At 38.3% G+C, this 20908-nt stretch overlaps 1 protein-coding gene across 1 annotated transcript in view; it reads right to left on the bottom strand.

Moving 5' to 3' along the window:
• Positions 1-2625: 2625 nt before the first annotated feature.
• The window catches only part of Pds5a (PDS5 cohesin associated factor A), a 99642-nt gene continuing 81359 nt past the window's right edge, over positions 2626-20908 (bottom strand). The window contains exons 27-33 of the mRNA XM_038327396.2: positions 18663-18795; positions 17738-17857; positions 15554-15616; positions 14764-14909; positions 13723-13831; positions 9350-9702; positions 2626-5101 (exon numbers count right to left, since the gene is read on the bottom strand). Coding sequence (XP_038183324.1) covers positions 5098-5101; positions 9350-9702; positions 13723-13831; positions 14764-14909; positions 15554-15616; positions 17738-17857; positions 18663-18795 — 928 coding nt within the window. The 3' untranslated portion in view covers positions 2626-5097. The remainder of the gene's footprint in view (positions 5102-9349; positions 9703-13722; positions 13832-14763; positions 14910-15553; positions 15617-17737; positions 17858-18662; positions 18796-20908) is intronic.

Below are 20908 nucleotides of genomic sequence, written 5' to 3'. Positions count from 1 at the left end.
AGGAGTGGGACACACATTACTAAGGGAATAAACTTTCTTAAAAAAATGCTTTTAATTAAGTCCAGCTGGCCACAGGCAAATCTGTGAGATTAAGGTCAGCCTGGTCTATAAAGTGAGATCCTGAACTAAGCAGAGAAACCCGATGATTAAAAAAAAAAAAAAAAAAAAAAAAAAAAAAAAAAAAAAAAAAAAAAAAAAAAAGGAATGAAAAAACATGGTACTTTTAATCAATGAATGCAACCAGACCACAGCGTAAGCAGATGGTTTCCAAAATACCTCTAAAGAATAAATTTGAGCTTGGCTTGTGCGTTGATATGCGTGAAGGCTAGGGCGTAGCTCAGGGATAGAGAGAATTAGTATGTCTAACATGTATAAATCCCAAAAATTTGTTATCTACGTTTATGCGCTTTTAAGATTTACTGAGAAATTCATTACTAATATACAGTATGTAATTTACTGCATACATACATTTAATTATACTTCAATAAAATTGGATAAAAATGAGCATATAGTCCAGTGATTTAATAACACTAATTTGCACAAACATCTACCACAATCAACTTTTACTCTGTGTGGAAAAACTATGTATGGCTCTCAGGAGTCATGACAAGGTCTCATTAAACTCTGTTTGGCTTAGTACTGTGTGGTGGTGTAGACCTATAACCCAGGGGAAAGGGCCGGAGGGTAGGAGGATCCATGAAGTTAAAGGTTATTGTAGGATATATAGCTAGCCAATAACAGCCCAAGGTACACGAGATCCTGTATTCAATAAACGTGGACCAATTCCTGCTACTCACACTGCTGTCCCTATCACTCCAGTCTCAGGGATATCTGTCTAGAGACACATATATCTCTATTCTAGCTTCCACTGCTTATCTTCCATATAGCAGTTATAGTATTTCTTAAGACAACAAATGTTTGCACAAAATGGTTTTTAACCAAATAGAGAATAAGCTGCATGTTCCTTATGATACTCTATACAACTTTACTATTAAATCAGTTCCCAACTACCTTCCTCTTCTTTTTATGATAGCCATGGCTCGCCTGGAACTCAGAGATCATCCTGGGATTAAAGGCATACATCACTATGCCTATCCAATGCCACAGATACTGCCCTTGCACTAGGCTGCCCCTTCTAGGTATAGACAAACTCCAGTTTGTTCTCTTTCAAGCTCCTTCTGAAACAATGAATGTTGTGTTGTTTAAAATATATATATATATATATATATATATATATATGAATAATATGAAAAATAGGACCTTTGCTAGATAATGACAAGAGCAACTAGGTGCCAACGGCAACTATTTAGCAACAGGTAGTAATAAGAAAACATGATCTGCAAACATCATCACCTTGGCCCCAAAACTTTAGAAACGAGATATTTGTCTGTGCTAGAATTTGAGGCAAGAAAACCAACCAGGCTATTATTCTTACAGTGTGTTTGTGAAAACCTGATGTTCTGGTAACTAGTTAGAAGTCTAAGGCTTGGGTAGGGGTAGCAATCCCAGCTCTTTAGGGGTAGAGGCAGGAGGATTAGGTGTTCAAATTCATCTTTAGCTATATACTGTAAATTCAAGGGACAGTTTGGGCATGAGAACACATGGGGTTCAGGGTGTTGGACAGAGAGCTTAGAGATTATGAGCCTACAGAGGACCTGGGTTCAATTCCCAGCACCCACATTGGGGCTCACATTCAACTCTAGTTCCAGAGGATCCAACATTCCTTTCTAAATCAGGCATGCACATAAAATACTGGCATGCATGCAAGGAAAACACTCAAATAAGAACAAACAAACAAAGACAAAAAAAAAAAGGGGGTGGGGGAGGTACAAAGGGATGGAATTTACAAAGTTCTGTTGGCCGTATTACCTGACAGGTAGCAAGAGCAGTTGTAAGAGTTGCTAGAGACTTGTTGAAGTGAAGGCAAAGAACTTGGGTCAATACACCTTTCCTTCAGCACAGAGATTGGTTGAGGATTATCAGAGCTCCCCCCTCTTACCTTTGTAAATATTCAAGACCAACATGAAAGGGTGTAGTGGTTACATATGACTGACATCTTCTCTCCCTTTTATTTCAGGTGGCATTACTAATGATACACTAAACACCATAACATGTTGTTAAATTGCTAAATGATACGGTATTGTTTGTGGAACAATGGTCAGAAAAAGTATAGCACAAGTACACCCCCTAGAAAATATCCTTCACCTTAGTTCTTTGATCAAGTTATAGAATCTATGAATATCAAGGGGTTAAATATGGGGAGGAGCAGATATAGGTCAAATGTAAAGCTAGTCTGACCATCTGTCCCACTTCCCATTCTGCCCATCTCCTACTCTGCCCATCATGTGATCTGCTCACTCTCCATTATTAAACCAGCACATCCTGCTCACCATTTGTGACACATTTACCACACAACAGGAGGGAACAAAGATTATTCCTTCTTATGTTCTTAGCTTAAAGAACACATCAGAAAAATTTTCCCAAGATCCTTCAGAATTGATTGTCCAGCATTTTCTTCTTCAGTCACTATAAGCTCCATCAGAGGCTTGAATGGTAAGTGAGCAACCATGTCTCATTGACTTTTGACACAGGGCGCATGGATATTCAGGTTCCCACACTCCTATATAATGCTGCATTTCTTGGTTTTATTTGAAACAGTGCATATTTGTAAGCATTTTATGGAAGGATTTTACACTTGTCATTTACACAAATTACAAGGTTCTGCTTAAAGTCTTTAAAAAAATTCTAAAAACCCAGCCCATGTGCAGCACAGGGATATGCAAAACTACTTTACATTATACACACTTTTATCAAAGGATACAAAAGTCTGGCTTGTAGTTTTAGACAAATACAAGAAGCTTCAAACTAGACACAAAGGGTTAACAGTAATTCTCAAATATAAGTCTGCACTTTTGTGTTGTATTTCTCTGAGATGTAAATACCAAATTCCTAAGAGATTTTACATTTTCTTTTTCAAAGAAAACCTGACACATTTCCAGTAATCGAGTCCCTCGGGATTAATCCTTGAAGAGTTTTCTCTCCTCTCCCGTAGAGCCAGAGATCTAGTCCTCATGCTTACATACCCATGAGGAGCAGACCCTGAAAATAACTGTCCTACTGCAAATCTCCAGAGAGCCATAATGAATGTGGACAGTTCTGCTGTGCTGTTAAAATACTAAACACCCAGGAACCTTCCCTCCTTGCACCTTGTGACTAATCGGTGGCCCTAAGAATCAAGTTGTCTGAACTTCAGATTTCTTCTAAATAGAATATAGCACTGATTGATTGAGGGACCTTACTGATCCGTATGCATAGATACTCTGTCAGCATATTGGAGGCAATGTTTTGTTCTTTCTAAAAGGTTATGGAGAGGCAGCAGGAAGAGTAGGGCTTTTATGCCCTTTCAAGAAATGCTGTTGTCATTGGTATCCACTGTTCTCTAGCATCTTCTGACACCAAACATGTACATGTAAAAGAGCTACAATACTTAAAAGAAAAAACCCAACTTTCACCCAGTCAATTTATAGCCCACGCTCAATTATCTATGAGAACCTAAGTGACATATCATCTATGAATTTCATTCTGGAGAAACTTTGACACTTCAATGATTTTATACATCCCATCAAGACCAAGTCATAATGCAAATATAGTAGCACATTCTGCAAGGGCTTTGGGCACAATCCAAGTGGGGAAAGTAAGGAGAGGCAAAAACTCTGAGGATGAGAAAAAGTTAATTTCAAGTTTCTCCTCAACTATTCTTGCAGATGCCTTTGTTATTCTTATGTTTATGATGACTACAAAATTGCTCACTTGAAGAATAACTCTATTTTACACAGATAACTGAGAGTTTGACTGGAATCATTTCCTTTGCTTCTCTGACTTTAGCCCTTTCACATAAAAAACTCCTAAGAGATGAAAGCATGATAAAAAGATTGAAGACTTCCATAGGACATCTAGTAGCATTTATTTTATGCAAAAATGAAATATGATTATGTGTACACAAATGGTGCACACATTTTCTATGCTGAACAATGAATGCCAAGGAACAGAATATTGATGTAACAGTTGTCTGTAAATTAAAGTTAAAAACTGAGCCCCAATTATCAGACAAAAATAAAAGGCTTATTTCCTAACAGCAGGAAACTGAAAGCTGGCCACAACCCTACAGCTCTGTTTTCTTACAAAGCTGCCAGTGTCCGTCTACTTCTATCACAAAGGAAAAACAAAGACAAAACAAAAGGGAAAAAACAACTCTTTTTTACATTAATAATAAAAATCTGGTGACAAAAATTATAAAACCAAATCCAGGACAGTCTTTACTCCTTTAAAAATCCCAATATTCCAACATAATCATAGGAGCAAAACCATTTAAAAGTGATATTCCTTATGAAACAATATGTACATTTATTGCAAATTATATTAAACTAAAACAGGAGAAATCATAATATGAAGTGTTTACGACTTGCAAATCAATAATAATTTTAATTATTTTCTCATTCTGATAAAAACCAGAAAGCAACATTTATAAAATTGCCACGATATTACTTTTCATAGCAGGGAACAGAAATCTGTACATCTCATTTTTGCAGAAAAGTAGACAGGCAGAAAGAATAATACATAAGTTTCCAAAAGGAACACAAAGAAAAAGCCATCTGATCTCCATGAGAACTCAGTTCAGTAGACGCCTGCTTTCTGTGGTGAGGACGGACGCTCTCAGTGTCAGTGTACGGACATCTCCACTCTTTCATGAAAACCGCAGCATGGAAACAATGGTTATTATGCCTTTAAGCTCCAGATATACAGGAACTGGAACCAAGAGTTAAGCAATTTGCTTAATTATTGACTTTTCCCAGGAAAAGTCTGGGGAGGGGAGAACGGAGACGCTTTCAGCCTCTCTCTAGTCTGCTGTACATGCCCACCAGAGGACTGTGGCTGTGGAAAAGGAAGGCTAGCTTCTTGCAGTTCTCAAGGCAGAGAGTGTGTATTTGAAGTGAGCTTCATTTTCTGTTTGGGGACATATGAATCCAAGTTTTTACAGAACCTGGAATCTGCTTCTGTTTGGCCTTCATTTTCTCCCTGTATAAGTAAGTTCTCTTTTTACCTTAGGAACAGAAGAACACAAAGTTAGAACACATGGAAGGACGAGCTCAAAAGAACCATCTACTATGTGTTTCATACTTTCAGTCTAAAGTTGTGAACTAAAACTTACTTTTCAGACCTGGAATTTCACTAGCTTTAGGGAACAAGCCAGAGCTAAAGAAAACCACACGAGTCTCTGTGCTGCTGCCAAGTGCTGTGGCCAGCGCTTATTTGTTTACAAATGCTAAGCCAGTCATCTTGAAGAACTGCAAGTTTTTTAATTAATCCTTTTAAAAATGAAATTATAGGAGAAAAACTGTAACTAGAAATTAAACAGTGAATTTATAAACAGCGAAGGAAGTCTTGATTTCTGGGCTGTATGAACAAAAATAATTTTGTAACAAACCTAGAAAAACAAAACCAACCAACCAAACCAAAGATTAAAAAGAAATTTACTTTTTCCCGAAAGTATATTTATATCAAACTTAATACACAAGATATAGCCACAGGTCTATAATCTGCAAATTCAGGAGGCTGAGGCTTGACCTGCAGTAATATCTGACAACCCTGTAAACCATAAGCAGTTGTATGACAGGAGCTTATGTCGTCTTCTCATTGCAAAGCAAACCAGTAAATCCTTCTGCTTAAGAAAGACCAGAATTCCAAGATCCTAAAACTCCCAAGATTCCACACTTAGTATGCCAGGCAGACAAGGACCTAAAGAAAACCATCATCCGCTATCATACCTCTCTAACAGTCCAAATCTCCCATACGTTGTAAGTTTGAAGACTGTTTGCCCACGGTCTTGCCTATTTGTTAGACAGGTTCTCACATAGACCAGGATGGCCTCAAAATCCATTCATAGCCAAGATGACTTTGACCTTCTGATGCTCTGCCTCCATCTGGGAGAACCACTGTTTGAGTGACCGTGCCTAGCTACTGTGATGCTGGGGACCAACCGAGATGTACACTAGTCACCACCACTGGTGTTTATTAATAGCTTCTTCGTCGTGGAAGAATCTGCCTTCAGTATAAGCAGAACATTAAGAATCAGTAATATTTAATAGTATTTTTTGTTTGTGCTGGTCTTTTATTTTGTTATCTTAAGTTTATTATAGAACCTGGAGAGATGGCTCAGCGGATAAGAACACTGATTGATTCATTTTCAGAGGACCCAGGTTCAATTCCCAGCACCTATATGGCAGTTCACAACTGTATGTAACTCTAGTTCCAGAGGATATAATGCCCTCACAGACATACATGCAGGTAAAACCATACACATAAAAAAAAAAAAAAATCTGGGCTGGAGAGATGGCTCAGAGGTTAAGAGCATTGCCTGCTCTTCCAAAGGTCCTGAGTTCAATTCCCAGCAACCACATGGTGGCTCACAACCATCTGTAATGGGGTCTGGTGCCCTCTTCTGGCCTGCAGGCATACACACAGACAGAATATTGTAAACACAATAAATAAATAAATAAATAAATAAATAAATAAGTATTTTTTAGAAATCTAAAATTCTATTACATTTGGTGTGGGACGTGTCAGGGCCAGGTCCTAACGTTACAGTTGTTTCCACTCTGTGAGAGTCTGACTTGGTGGCCAGCGCTTTTATAGGTTGAATCATCTTTGCCAGTCTGTTGCTTCTAAATGTTTTTAAAATAAAAAGTTGGAGCAGTAGCTGGCCTTCAACTCACAGGCTTCCACCATGCCTCTACATCAGGTATAGGATTAAAGGTGTCACCACCACTGGCCTTTATTTTTGGTTTTATCAGACTAAACTAAATAGGAAAGTATTTCTTCAAGCAACAAATCTTAGACTCAACACAAAAGTTCAGCTATTGAGACCAGTTCCAATAAAATAAGTAACATAAGGTAAAGGGGATCGGGAGCAGGAAAGGGAGAAATAATAGGGTCCTGAATGCTTACAAGATAAAAGATTTTAAAATGACTAATTGAAAAAAGAAACACATCTGCAGCCATCAGTGTTAACAGGCTACTAAGGTGAAAATGATGACTTATTTAAAGCAAATGGCCACACTTCCTTACTATATGGCTGACCACATATACTCGAGACAACTTTTCCTAATACACACACAAACAGACACACAAGCATGTCGCGTACCCTTTACAGCAGTGGTTCTCAACCTTCCTAATGCTACAACCAATTAATACAGTTCCTCATGTTGAGTTGACTCCCAACCATAAAATTAGTTTGTTGCTAATTCTAAACAGTCATTTAGCTGCTGTTTGGCAAAGGGGTCATGACCACTGCTTTACAGGTAAATCTTACCAACTTTCACCATGGTTTGTTTCTTCCTGTTTAGTGTTCCAACTACTCTAAGTTTTCCAATTTCCAAAACTATTGATCTTTCCTTTACTTCTTTTCACTAAAACTTAAAGTGGGGGCTTTTCTCTGCATGTGCTCGGAAGGAAATTCGTCTAGTTTAAAATGTGATTATGTTAAATTCTTGATATTTACCTAACAGTTATTAAAACTATGGTGACATATTCATCTTCACAAGAAGGATCACACAAACGAACTGCAAATGGACAACATGCAAATAAACGTCCTCAAAGGATTTATAATAACAAGCATAAACAGCAGCAGACTCAAAACAACTTAATCTTTAAAGTACAGTATTTTAGGATTTCAGCACCGTGCTTGCTGTTTAATCATACCTTCATCATTCACATAAGCAAAGGGATGGAAGGCTCTACCGGCCCTCATGCTCTGGAGAGCTGCTGAGCTTCAATGCACGAGCGCACACCTTCAGCTTAGCACCAAGCATTACTGTATTAGCATTAGCTACTCTACGGGTTTACATAACCCTAATCTGAAAACCAAGAATATGAAACGCTACAAAATAATGATGATAAATTACACACATGATCAAGTGACAGAATGTCGACAAGAATATACATGCACTACAAACATTCCATGAAGCTACCTCGTTATTCATTCATTCATTAGTCTTATTCATGTAGCCCAGACTGGTCTCAAACCAGGCAAGTGTGACCTTAAACTTTTAAGCCACCAAGTTTCGATGGTACTGGGAATGAAGCCCAGGACATCATCCGTGACATGCAAACACTTTATCAACTGAGACACATTCTCAGCTCATATTTTTTAGGGTTTGTGTATAAACATATAAGAAGTAAGGTCCAGTAACTCATGTCTACAATACCAGCACACAAGAGGCCTAAGCAGGAAGGCTGCCTAGAGTTAAGCAATGATCTACAAAGTCAGCTCCAGGCCAGCTTGGTCTACAGTGAGACTGTGTCTCAAAACAAAGAAACACGTTCGGCAGTGGTGGCGCACATGTTTAAACCCAACACTGGGGAGGCAGTGGAAGGTGAAGTTGGGGCCAGCCTGGTCTATAAAGTGAGCTCCAGGACAGCCAAAGCTGTCTTGAAAAACCAAACACACACATGCAAATTAAGAAAAACTGTAAATTTTGTGTTAGAATTGGTTTCTATCTCTTAGGTATTATTATATACCTGCAAATGCCATAAAATTCAAAATCTATAATGATTCTACTCCCCAGCATTTCAGAGAATAAAATCATCTTAGATTTCTATGTAGCAAACTATTTTCAGAACAGTAGAGTTTTGTATATTCACATTATAGTACAGTAGCCCGAACTACCCAATTTTAGGGCGTTCCCAGAGCCCTCCACTGGAACTTCATCAACATAAGGTCTGTCTCCTTGGTCTGCAAGAGCCACCACCACAGAAACCTCACAGGAGCTGCTAATTCCCAGCTGCAGGAAGAGAGGTTCACACCTGCAACCCCAGCATTCAAGAGGTTAAGGTAGCAGGACCGCCCAAGTTTAAGACTTGTCAGGCTTCAAACAAGCAAAATAAAAATACAAAAACCACCCCTGAATCATCATGTCCTGTAGAAACTGGTCTATTTAATTTAGCATGATGCCCTAAAGGCTCATCCATTATGTTCAGAATGTTATTCTCTTCAAAGTACTAATTTTAAAAACTACTTTAATTTTTGATCTCTTTCCCTCTTTTGAGACAAGACCTTGCTTCATAGCCTAGGTTGGTGGTGAACTCATTAGCTCCTCTTTCTGCCTCACAGGGCTGGGATTACAGAGGGGCATCATCACCTATCAGTTTTTATATATTTTCTGTACCAATACAATTAATGAAAATGTGTTCTATTTCCTCAACGTGGGGAAGCATGTTCTTTCCTACTCTGAATACTCTGTCAACACGTTCCACCGTCCTTGACATGGTGAGGGTGAGTGAGGCACGTTACCTTTGTAAATCGATTGGTCTCTCTGCTGGTGTTGCCTTTTTGGCTCCATCTTGTAGCTTGGGCGCTTTGGCATTACTTGCTTCCAGACCCCCAGGGCTCTCCTGGCTGCCTGCAGCTCTCTTCCTTCCCTTGCTAGTGGGTTTATTTAGATCATCATTTTTGGTTGCATTGCCCTGAGATTCAGATTTGGGGCGACGTCCTCTTCTAGGTTTGGAAGGCGCAGGAGGTCCTGACTCATCTACTATCTCATCTGGTTTTTGTTGGATATTCTCAGCACCAGCTGCTGCTACAATTCTCTTCTTTCCTCGGTCACTGCTGATGTTGCCTTGGGTAGACTGATCAGAATTAATTTCCTAAAAGAGCACAAAAGCAAATTTGTTAACACCAATTCCTTAAAACCTGAGCATATTAGAAAAGATAATAAATTTTAAAAAATAAATTTAGTTTTAAATTTTGTGTGCATGTGGATCCAATTTATGTGCGTTAAGTACATTGTGTGTCTTCCTCCTCAATGTTTAGCCTTATTCCAGGTTGCTCTCTAAATGTGGAGCTTGTGATGTTTGGCTTGGTTGGTAGATGGCAAATTCCAGGAATCCTACTATCCTTCCTGGCTCACTTGGGTGGGGGGTAGGGGTGGAGTCACAGGTCCATATGAAACCACACCTGGATCATTACATGGGTACTGGGAGCCAAGCTCAAGTCTTAGTCATGCACCAAAGGCTCTCTACCACTGACTCATCTTTCCAGCTCCCCGAAAGTATCTGAACCCATCATTACATTTTATTATCTATTTTGCGTGTGCATATTTGCATACTATAGCATATGAATAGAGGTCAGAGAACCACTTGCAGGAGTCAGTTCTCTCCCCTACCTAATGTGGGACCTGGAGATTGAACTCAGATCACTGAGTTAAGTGGCAATGGCCTTTATGAGTGGAGCCGTATCAAGAGTCCCTCAGAAACCATTTTATAGGATCATGAATTGCTTCATTCCATTAGAAAAGTAAGCTCCCAGAGGTTAAGGACTGTGCCTGGAGCCTACCTTAGCTGTGTGGGGATATAGGATGCTGAATGAGTGCTTGTTGATATCACATGGACACCCCCTCTCTCTCGCCCCATCACACCATCACAGAAGAGGGGCAGAAAGACAACACGGAGAAAAGACGAGGGAAGTGCTGAACTCCTGCAAGGGTGAGCTACTGCACAAGTCACGCAGATGAGGAGGTCAGGACTAATCTGACTGAGACAGCTCCATGAAACCCACTTTGGTCTTGCTTGGGAAGTTGCACACATGTGACACACATGGACACAAAAGAATAGTAGACTGTAACAGAAGTCTACTTGTTTCCCTTCATGTTAGTTCCTTTTTTACTAAGGACATTCTCCATATGTATCACTTTTCATGGAAGGGATATTTTCATAAATCAACAGGCTTTATTCTGTTGCCTCTCAAATAATCTATTTTGTTCTAACTTGAATCCATTCGCTGTTTTTTTTTTATGTGAATTCAATCATTAATTCACCTTCTCCTAAGTTGTTTTAAAATTCAATATTACCTCGCATAAAATGTTACAAGTAATAAAACCCATTTCATCCAAACCGGTGTAATGGGCTTTGGGAGAAGCAGTGACAGGCAGAATAAAATTGACCTTCACACAGATGACATTTAGGAATAAGTTAAATTTAACTATATAATTCCAATTAATGAAAAGAAAAGAAAAGCTAGGCTTGACACACACTATAATCCCAGAATGCGGGAAGTTGGGGCAGGGAATGGCTACAAGTTTGAGACTAGCACGGGTCACATAGCAAACACCAGATAAGCCTGGATTACATACTGAGACAAACAGCAAAAACCAACAACCAACCAAAACAAATAGAAGAAAATGATCATCATGCAAAAAAAAAAACCAAAAAACAACAACAACCAGCTTTTCAACAGTTTTCAATTTTCTCAGAAAAAATATTTCTAGAATGAGTGGGAACAGCAGGGGGACTATCACGAAGTAAATTCCAGAAGTCAGTGTCACACCCAATTCCTTAGTGTAACTCTAAGTCTTTCCTTGAGAGGACGGCTGACCACAGTGTTTGCCAAGAATAGTCCTCATGGACTGCAGCACAACACGTAAGGCAACACAACAGGGATATGCTTAAGTCCTTTTGAAGAAACATGGAGATTTTGGGGGAAAACAAGGTGTGCCAATCACACAGCCAACCTTTGTATTAACTGCAGTGACTCAGGGCCTTATATAAATATAGTCAAGTCCTCTATCACTAGGCTAACCCCCAAATCAAACCAACATGGTGGTACTATTGTATAATAATCCCAACACTAGGGAGGCTAAGGCAGGAAGATTTCAACTTGAAGTCAGCCTGTACCACAAAGCAAACTACCCATAAGGTCACACTCACTATGAGGATTACATACATAGACATATGTAAGGAAAGCAAGTAAAAAGCTAATTGTGGAGGAAGGAAGTTCTAATACTGTCCCTCACCTGAATCCAAGCAATCTTGGTTCTCTGAATACATCCAGTTCTCATTCTTTATGTTACAATTTACCATACAAATAACAAGAGCGAATACACTGATTTGTAAATATTCATATCCATTTTGTGGGTAGGGGCACATACAATCCTAGTCCTTGGGAGGTGGAGGCAGGAGGATGGCCAGGAACTCAGGAGTTTAAATAGTGAGTACCAGGGCAGTTTGGACTACAGATTAAGACATGATCTCAAAACAACACTTTACCAAAACAAACAAATAACAATAACGCATACACATGTGCATGCACAATTTTCATGCAGACTAGTACATTGGTTTATATATCAATTTTAATGAGAAACTGGTCACTAAAAAATATTCTAGGTCTGGAGAGATGGCTCAGTTGTTAAGAACATGCATTGTTCTTGCAGAGGACCTGAGTTCAATTCCCAGCACCCACATCAGGTTGCTTCTAACTCCATCTCTGGGGGATGACCCTACCTCAGATACAAGCACACATACAGAGACATATACACATGTACAATAAATAATAAAAACATTTATAATGCCTATATTAGAGAAATGAAGGACAGAACTGAGGGAAAATTACCCTATTGACCTAAGAGAACTGACCATGTCACACTTTTCTGAAAGTACAACCAAGCCACGTCAAGGTGCCCTTAAGAACATTCTTTGAAAATGTAAAAAGGAGAAGGAAAGGTTTAGTTTACCATTTCATATCACTCAGAGCAAAATTATGACCATTCAGAAATAAAAATTTACATGTTCAATTTGTCTAAGGTTATAGCTCAGTAAAAAACGATGCTTAGCAGGCACCAAGACTTGCATTTGCTGACTAACATAACATACAAAGACATAGACACACATATAAAGGGAGGGAGGAGCCCAATGGCTAGTGAAGTTACAAGGCCCTATGAATGCACCTGATTACTGTAAGCATATATAACTCAATGTCTATAGCAGTAGGGCACCTTATGAGTTTCTTTATTTAATTACTTAATTACTTAATTATTTATTTAATTACTTAATTCTGTACACAGATCCCATAATAAGCAGATCTAGTGGTTTCATTCTAAGACTTTTGGTAGTGAAGGAGCTCGTGTGTTGTTTATTATCATCCTCTGTTTCAAGCCATTCCTATTAAGCAACTAATTTCATTTTACAAGTGAATGGAAGGTTACAGAAGTAAAGCAATCTCAATCAAGATGCAAGCCAGTGAGTGGCAGAGCCAGGATTAAAATCAGATCTGACTTATGCTCCTAGCACCCTCAAGACAGCTCACAACCAAATGCAACTCCTGCCCCAGGGAATCCATCTCCTTCTCATCAGACCCCACCCCGCCCAATTCTCAAATTTGTTCTTTTAAAGTGTTTGGAGTAGCAGTGTGGAAAAGTGTTACTATAAATAATCATCTACAAAACGAAGAGGATGGGTATAGAAAGAATCACTTTAAAAGAGCAAAAGCACAGTTGAGTATGAAATTAAAATAAACATATATATAAACTGTGGTATTGCACTAACCTGCTATCTATAAGTTTCTTACCACAACCTTGAAATTGTAGTAAAAATCTCTATTGGAAAACTCTACTTGTTAAATTGTTTGTTTACATACTTCAAATTTTATTTTACGCATAGGATTATCTTGCTCACAGGTACACCTGTGTATCATATGTATGCCTGGTGCCTATAGAGGTCAGAAGGTGTTAGATCCTCTGTAGGTGGAGTTATAGACAGTTGTGAGTTGTCATATAGGATACTGAACTTGGGTCTTCTGAAACATCATTAGTATTTAATTGCTAAGTCATCCCTCCAGCCCTAACTTGTGCATGCCTCAGCCCCAGCACTACAAACAAATGTAGAAACAATTACCTTATTCTTTACAGTATCAATATTCTTTACAGGCGTGACAGAAATGATTCTCACAGGATTCTCTTCATTTTCACTAACTCCAGTTTCTGATGCCTCTGAACTCTGTTCCCTAGTAGAAAAACAGGGAAACAAACAAAAAACTAACTAAGGTCTTTCATTTACTTTATTACACCATTTTTATTTAACATTCATAACAAAAGACATAAATCATTGACTATAATCAACCAACAAAAAAAAATTGTCAAGAAATTGTTCTAAGCTGGGCAGTGTTGGCGCACACCTTTAATTCCAGCACTCAAGAGGCAGAGGCAGGTGGATCTCAGGGAGTTCGAGGTCAGAAACCAAGGTCTACAAAGTGAGTTCCAGGACAGTCAGGACTGTTACATAAAGAAATCCTGTCTCTGCAGGGGGGGGGGGGGAATTCCCCCCAAAAGAAATCATTCTTAGAATTACCCCAAAGCAGAATTAAAATAATTTTACTTATTAATAGATTGTATTACTATGAATCCACTTGCCAGGGAGGGGTTGAGTCCCCATTGGTTTAATCCATAGCTCTTAGAATTTATATTTTTGAATGTGCTGTGATGTGATTTAAACACTATTTTAGTCTTAAATTTCAGATAAGAGTAAAATCTTAAAAGCCTTAGTATTTAAGTTTGCAATTCTAGTACGGAGGCTAAGGTAAGAGGCTTGCCACAAGTTTGTAGTATACAATCTATAATGTAAAACAAGGCTTTGTTTGTAAGCCGGGTGTGGTGGCACACAACTCTAATTCCAGCACCAGAGAAGCAGATGCAGAGGCAGGTGAGAGTCCAGCCAAGTCTATCCAGGATAGACAGATTTACACGGTCAGACCCTGTTTCAGAAAAGATACAGTACACTGTTGAGTCTCAACATTAAAAAAAAAAATCCTAAAACACATGAATATTATTTTATATTCCACAGAAGCTCATCTTATGATCTAATGCCTTGGATATAAGTTAAAACGTAAGCCAAGCAGTAAGTAAGAGAACAAAATGTATTTAGAGAAAAATAAATTGCCTTGAACGACTTCCGGCTGAAGGACTCAGCTCTGAATTGGCATTAATATTGCTTCCAGTCTCTGTGCCAGCGCTCCTAACATAAGGCTTTCTTCCTGTTGCTGATAAAGGCTTGTTTACTGTACCTAGCACTCCAGTAGGCTTTGGCTGGAAAAGCAAAACAACACAACAAAAACCACACATGTTATTTTACACTTTACAGAAAGGAATACCTAAAAATTTATAAACAGGTAAAATATATATTTTAATGTTTAAGCCAGGGGTGGTTGTTCTCTTGGAAAATCATTATAAATGATAAATCTAGAAAATGTGTTTGGCTCTCTTAAAATAAGCAAAAACATATGGATTATCTTCACTTAATAATGAGGAAATATTTACTATCTCTTATTCCTTAATTTAAACAAAATGCATGCCTCTAAAACACATGGAAATAAATGATGCATTTACCTTAGAAATAGACAATTGAATATGTAATCTTACATCACCTTACTTTCATGAATATCTACTGTATCAGTGTTTCACATTATTTATCTTTCTTATCTACTTATTTTTATTTATGAATTTCTTCACTATGAACTTTAAAGTCTTTTTTTAAAAAAAACTTTAAATAGTTTTATGCTTTTCACCAGAGCTAAGAGTATACAGCAATGATTTTGAATACTGGCTAACTGCAGAAAAATATCTGAGAACACAGATGCTATACAAACCCTTAATGCATCCCTAAGAATCTAGGGGCAAAAAGGCACAAGAAACATATTAAACAAAGCTCCCAAGAGGAGATGTGTTAGTACCTTTCCTGTTAACAGAAGCACTCTTGTCTCTTCTGAAATATAACTTTTGTCATTGCAGAAGTCCTATTTTGAAAAAAGAACAAAACAACAAAATGGAACACTTTTATCATCTGAACAGTATTTTCAGGATGTTTTACAAGCAGCAACTGTCCGTGTGCAGCTGTTCCTGGATAAATGCAAGAGGTGCATTTTCTCCCTTTGTAGTGAACGCTACTGTTGAGTGAACCCAGGAAACTTTCCCACAGAATAACATCCTCAGCCTTTGAACATTTCAAACTTCTGTTTCTTTGTTTTGAGACAGGGTTTAAGCAGTTCTGGCTGTCCTGGAACTCACTATGTAAATCAGGTTGGCCTCAAACTCACTGAGATCCTCCTGTTTCTTCCTCTACAGTCGTGGGAACAAAGGCGAGCACCACCACTGCCAGCAAGATTATTTTTATTTTTATGTGTACAGGTGTTTTGCCTGCATCTGTGTAAGTGTACCATGTGTGTACAGTACCTGTGAAAATCACTTTCACCATTTTAAATAAACTATTTCTAGTTTTTCATATTGTTCAAAGTATTATCACTACCTCTCACTATAGTATAAAATCTATTTGTCAGCTGATAAAGTAGACAATGTGTATTTGTTATCACCGTAATTTTAAAGTTTCATGTAGCCCAGCTGTTGGGTTCCTGATCCTCCTGCTACCATGCCAGCCTTATCCTAGACTAACCTTAACCTCTAATCTTAACAATATATGCTGGGTACAGTGATGTATGCTTAAATTCCAAGTTACTGGGAGGTTGAGGCAAGAGGATCTCAACTTTAAAGCCAGCTGAAACAGGTCAAAACCCAGGAATTATTAGAACTGTAAGACCTAAGTTCAAATTACAAAGATAAACACACTACAAAACAAATAAGTAAACATAACATTCCCTAACAGTATTGATACCAATGAGTCAATAAAAAAGTTAAATCAACTGCAAACACGTTTTACTGAATTATGTCTATCTGTATCTAAGCTATATTTGGGGGGATGAGGGATTGGAGAGGGAAGAACTCTGGTACCCTGGAAACTCAGTATGTAGATTAGTATTGTATTCACAAGAGGTCCAACCTGACTCCCAATGCTGGGATTAAAGCTGTGTACTAACTACTAAGACCAACTCAAAGTTTATCATTTGATGACTTTCCCTATTACATATGCTGGAAGTTAAGAATAAAGTACAATAGTGTTAGTAAAGCAACAAATATCTGTAGCAATATCATCAACCCCAGCACCTGGGAGGCAGAAGCAGGAAGATCATTTGCCCTTAGGAGTACAAGATCAAGATCAATTTGGGCGTTATAGCTAGACATACTCTGGGGGAGAAGAGGGGGACAATGACCGGAACCAGAGGTGGCCCATAGGGCTGCAGAGGAATGTCTTACTAATTACTAAAAACACATTTAAAGAACATTGTATATAGGGACAAAAATGGCCTTATTTTTCTACATTTTTCTTTTAGGAAATGTACCTTCATGCAGTTGTGACAGAACTGAATGAGGGGCTTAAATGTACCTATTAGGACTCTTTGTCTCTCTTTCTTTGCTTTGGCTGTCCTGGAACTTGCTTTGCTGAGATTCAAGGCATGTGGCAGCATGCCTTTTATATGTTAGGCAAATATTCAAACATCTTATATCTTATCAATCTATGCATCCATCTTCCCCTGGCCTTCTATGTGTCCATCCATCCATCTATCCACCCATGATTCCTCCAGCCTTGAGTTAATGATGTTCCAACCTCGGCCTTTCAAGTGCTCCCCTTGCCTGACAACACTGTCCCTTCTGTACAGTTGAGAAGAAGCTCACTGTAGAGCTTTATGCCTAGCACTTTGTAGTCCTGAGTGTAAAGCTCAAAACACAAATATACATACAATGAAATACACAAGTAGTTATTTTAATTAAATAGGATAAAATAATTTTAAAACCTGAAAGCTTCTTGCCATACCCAGAATGCATGACTAAGCAGTAGCAAAAAACTTAATTTGGACTCTACTACTGAGAGAAGAAGAACAAGCTTCCATTTCTCAATAAATTTATAGGCTTTTTTTTTTTATTGTAAAATCTGCCCTTAAAACTATACAATATTCATCACTGGTGTTGATGATAAAAATTCAATTATCTTTAGTGTGATTGAAAAATAAAGTGAAAAAAATTACCTTTTCAGGTTGTGTAAAGAACTTCATTGGGAGGACTGGATCCTTTGGCGAGTCTGCATTGCACAAAGCACTTTTACTATTTATAACACACAGAGCCACATCACAAACTGTATAAAGTTTCTAGAGAATAAAAAAAATAAAGACAATTACATAACTTCCACGATTACATAAAAATCACAAGTGCCAATTCCATCAGATATATAAATTCAGGTTGAAAGACATGTGACCCCTTGCTCCTTGAACAGTTCCTGTTTCTGCTCAGCATTCTTCAGAATCCCAGTGAAGAAGGCAAACCAAAAGCATATCCACTTTCTCTCATTAGAAAGAAGTCACTAACACAAGACTGCTGTATATTTTATCAGTTTGTACCCTCCTAAGGGTTATTATTATTATTATTTATTATTTGTACAATGTTAACGGTTTCCAGAAAAACAAACTTTGTGAATATAGGCATTAAAAAGAAACTCAAAACCAGGGCTGGAGAGAAGGCTCAAGAGTTAACACTACTCGTTGCTACTGTAGACATGGACTTGGTTATCAACAACTTACATGGTTAACTCATAATCATCAATGACTCTGGTTCCAGGGGACCTGGTCCTTCTTCTGATCTCCATGGGCACTAGGCACACACTTGGTACACATTCATGCATGCAACCTACTCATATACATTAAAAATATCCCCCCCCACAAAAACAACAACAAAAAAATAAACCTGGGGGTGGTGGCGCTTGCCTTTAATTCCAGCACTCAGGAGGCTGAGGCAGGTGAATCTCTGTGAGTTCAAGGCCAACCTGGTCTATAGAGCAAGTTTCAGGACAGCCAAAGCTACAAAGAAACCCTGTCTGGAGAAAACAAAAAACTAAACTACTGGGCAAGTCAGTTAGTGTATTTTCCTTTGATATCCACTCCCTGACAACTGTCTGACCTCATTCGTCTTGGACTCATCTGGAGACTGGGCATCTCTGGTCAGCTTAATGTTCTCTGCCATCTTCTTCATAAAGGCATGACTATTGTTCTCATTCTTTGTCATCAAGACTTCAAGCATAAACCACAGGCACCTAAGTGGAAACACATTGAACAGAACAAATGGTTTTTCTTAATGGATCAATCTTACTGTGAAGCTTAGTTGTTTATAGCGGAGCCTTGTAAGATCACTTTCGCTCTCTCCTCTTGCCACAGCACACTCATTAATACAAAGCCTGTGATGATGGCATATGAATGTTTTCCAAGGACAAGTGAACCCCAAATCATACAAAACACAAGCATCACTTGGGGAACTGACAAACACATGGACAGAGCTTGCTTTTCGCAAAGTTCCCAAAACGATTTACAGATTAGAGTACCTGCTGTGTTCCATTGAAAATGTAGAATTAATTTGATAGCATTTTATGTGAGGGGATGGGGATGTAGCCATGACTTTTATCTCTAGCAATACACAAACTAGGTGTGGTCGTACACACCTGAGAAGTGGAGGCTCAAGGTCTTCTCACTATACAGTTGGTTTGAGGCCACACTAGCTACAAAAGACCTTATCTCAATTCTCTTTTACATGGACATTCTTGCCTATATTAAGTGTTATATGAACTCAGCTTAACTGAGCTCAGCTTAACAGTTTACAAGAGGGCCAGGCAGTGGTTGTGGACACCTTTAATCCCAGCATTCAAGGGACAGAGGCAGGTAAATTTCAGGGAGTTTGAGGCCAACCTGGTCTACAAAGTGATTTCAAGGACAGCCAGGGCTATTACAGAGAAACCCTGTCTCAAAAAATAAAAACCAAAACCAACCAACCAACGAACCAACCAAACAAAAAACTAACAGGAAACGAACAAAATCTTTTCATGAAGTGAGGGTATCTGTATTTGTTAACCCTGGCAGAGTCATCTAGTTGACTGCTGCAATCAAAACACTAAAACAGAAAATGCAACGAATACAAAATTACCCCATCTCATACATAAACAACTTCTAGGAACTTTTTTTTTTTTAAGGGAGGGATCAAATGCCATCTGTTTACCTATATAAAAAGATAGAATCAGAATTTTTATACTTTTAATGAAAACATGTATAAAAAGCTTCATCTGAGCAACTATGTATACATGCAGCATTATCTGAACAACTAGTTATACTGCACCAAGGTGACTATACCGGATTCAAGGATTGAGGCACTCAGTTTGCTTAAGTGGACACTTCATAAATTCTCTGGGTTCAGAACCCTAACATCCTATTCATTTGGAAGATTCTTTATATATATATATAATTTATTTTCATTTTATGCGCACTGGTGTATTGTGAGGGTATTAGGTCTCCAGGAAGTAGAGTTACAGACAGTTCTGGGTTGCCATGTGGGTGCTGGGTAATGAACCTGATCCTCTGGAAGAACAGACAGTGCACTCATGCTAAAGCTTCTCTCCAGCCCCAACTTGCACAATTCTTGATGCTTTTACAGAGACCTACAGCATTAGAATTACTTCCTTAAGAGTATAAGAGTCATTGCTTTTAAAAGTACTAATAGAAAAAAATGATTTTAAATGTAGCCAGGAGTTGGTAGTAAACATCTTTATTACCCAGAACGCAGAGGCAAGCAAATCTCGAGTTCAAAAAGAGCCTGGTCCAGAATGGCCAGGGCTTCACAAAGAAATCTGACTCCAAAGACAATAAATATAAATGTCTAAAACATATATAACTGTACCAACCTTCACACAGAAAATGCTAAGATGCTCTATGATACAAAACAACATAAGAAATATGGACTTATTTTTTTGAGGGGGAATATTTCCCTCTCCCATGGTTTCTACGCTCCCAATTTACTCAGGTGATTCTACTTCCTGACATCATTTTTTGTGAAGTTAGAATATGTTGAAAACTTAAGGGCCATATAAAACATACATTTTTTTTTTTTTTTTTTTTTGCTTTTAGGCTTGCCTGGGCTAGCTTTGAACTCTTAACTTAACCCTCCTGCTCCCGACTCCTGAGTATTAGGATTACAGATGTGAGCCTCCCACACTCAGTAAGCACACACAAATTTATCCTGAAAAAACATGGAACTGCAAATATTATTCATCTTCCACAGCACACATAGCCCATTGTACTGTGCTTACAGTTGCAGTCCTCAAAGCATGGGTTCCTTCCCAAATCTTTTCACCAAGCTCCCTGAAATATCCTTTCTATGTGTAG

Source organism: Arvicola amphibius, chromosome 1, assembly GCF_903992535.2.
Source record: "Arvicola amphibius chromosome 1, mArvAmp1.2, whole genome shotgun sequence".
In the NCBI taxonomy this organism is placed as follows: domain Eukaryota; kingdom Metazoa; phylum Chordata; class Mammalia; order Rodentia; family Cricetidae; genus Arvicola; species Arvicola amphibius.
The sequence above is the reverse complement of the archived record's forward strand: the minus strand, read 5'-3'. Positions and strand labels throughout refer to the sequence as shown.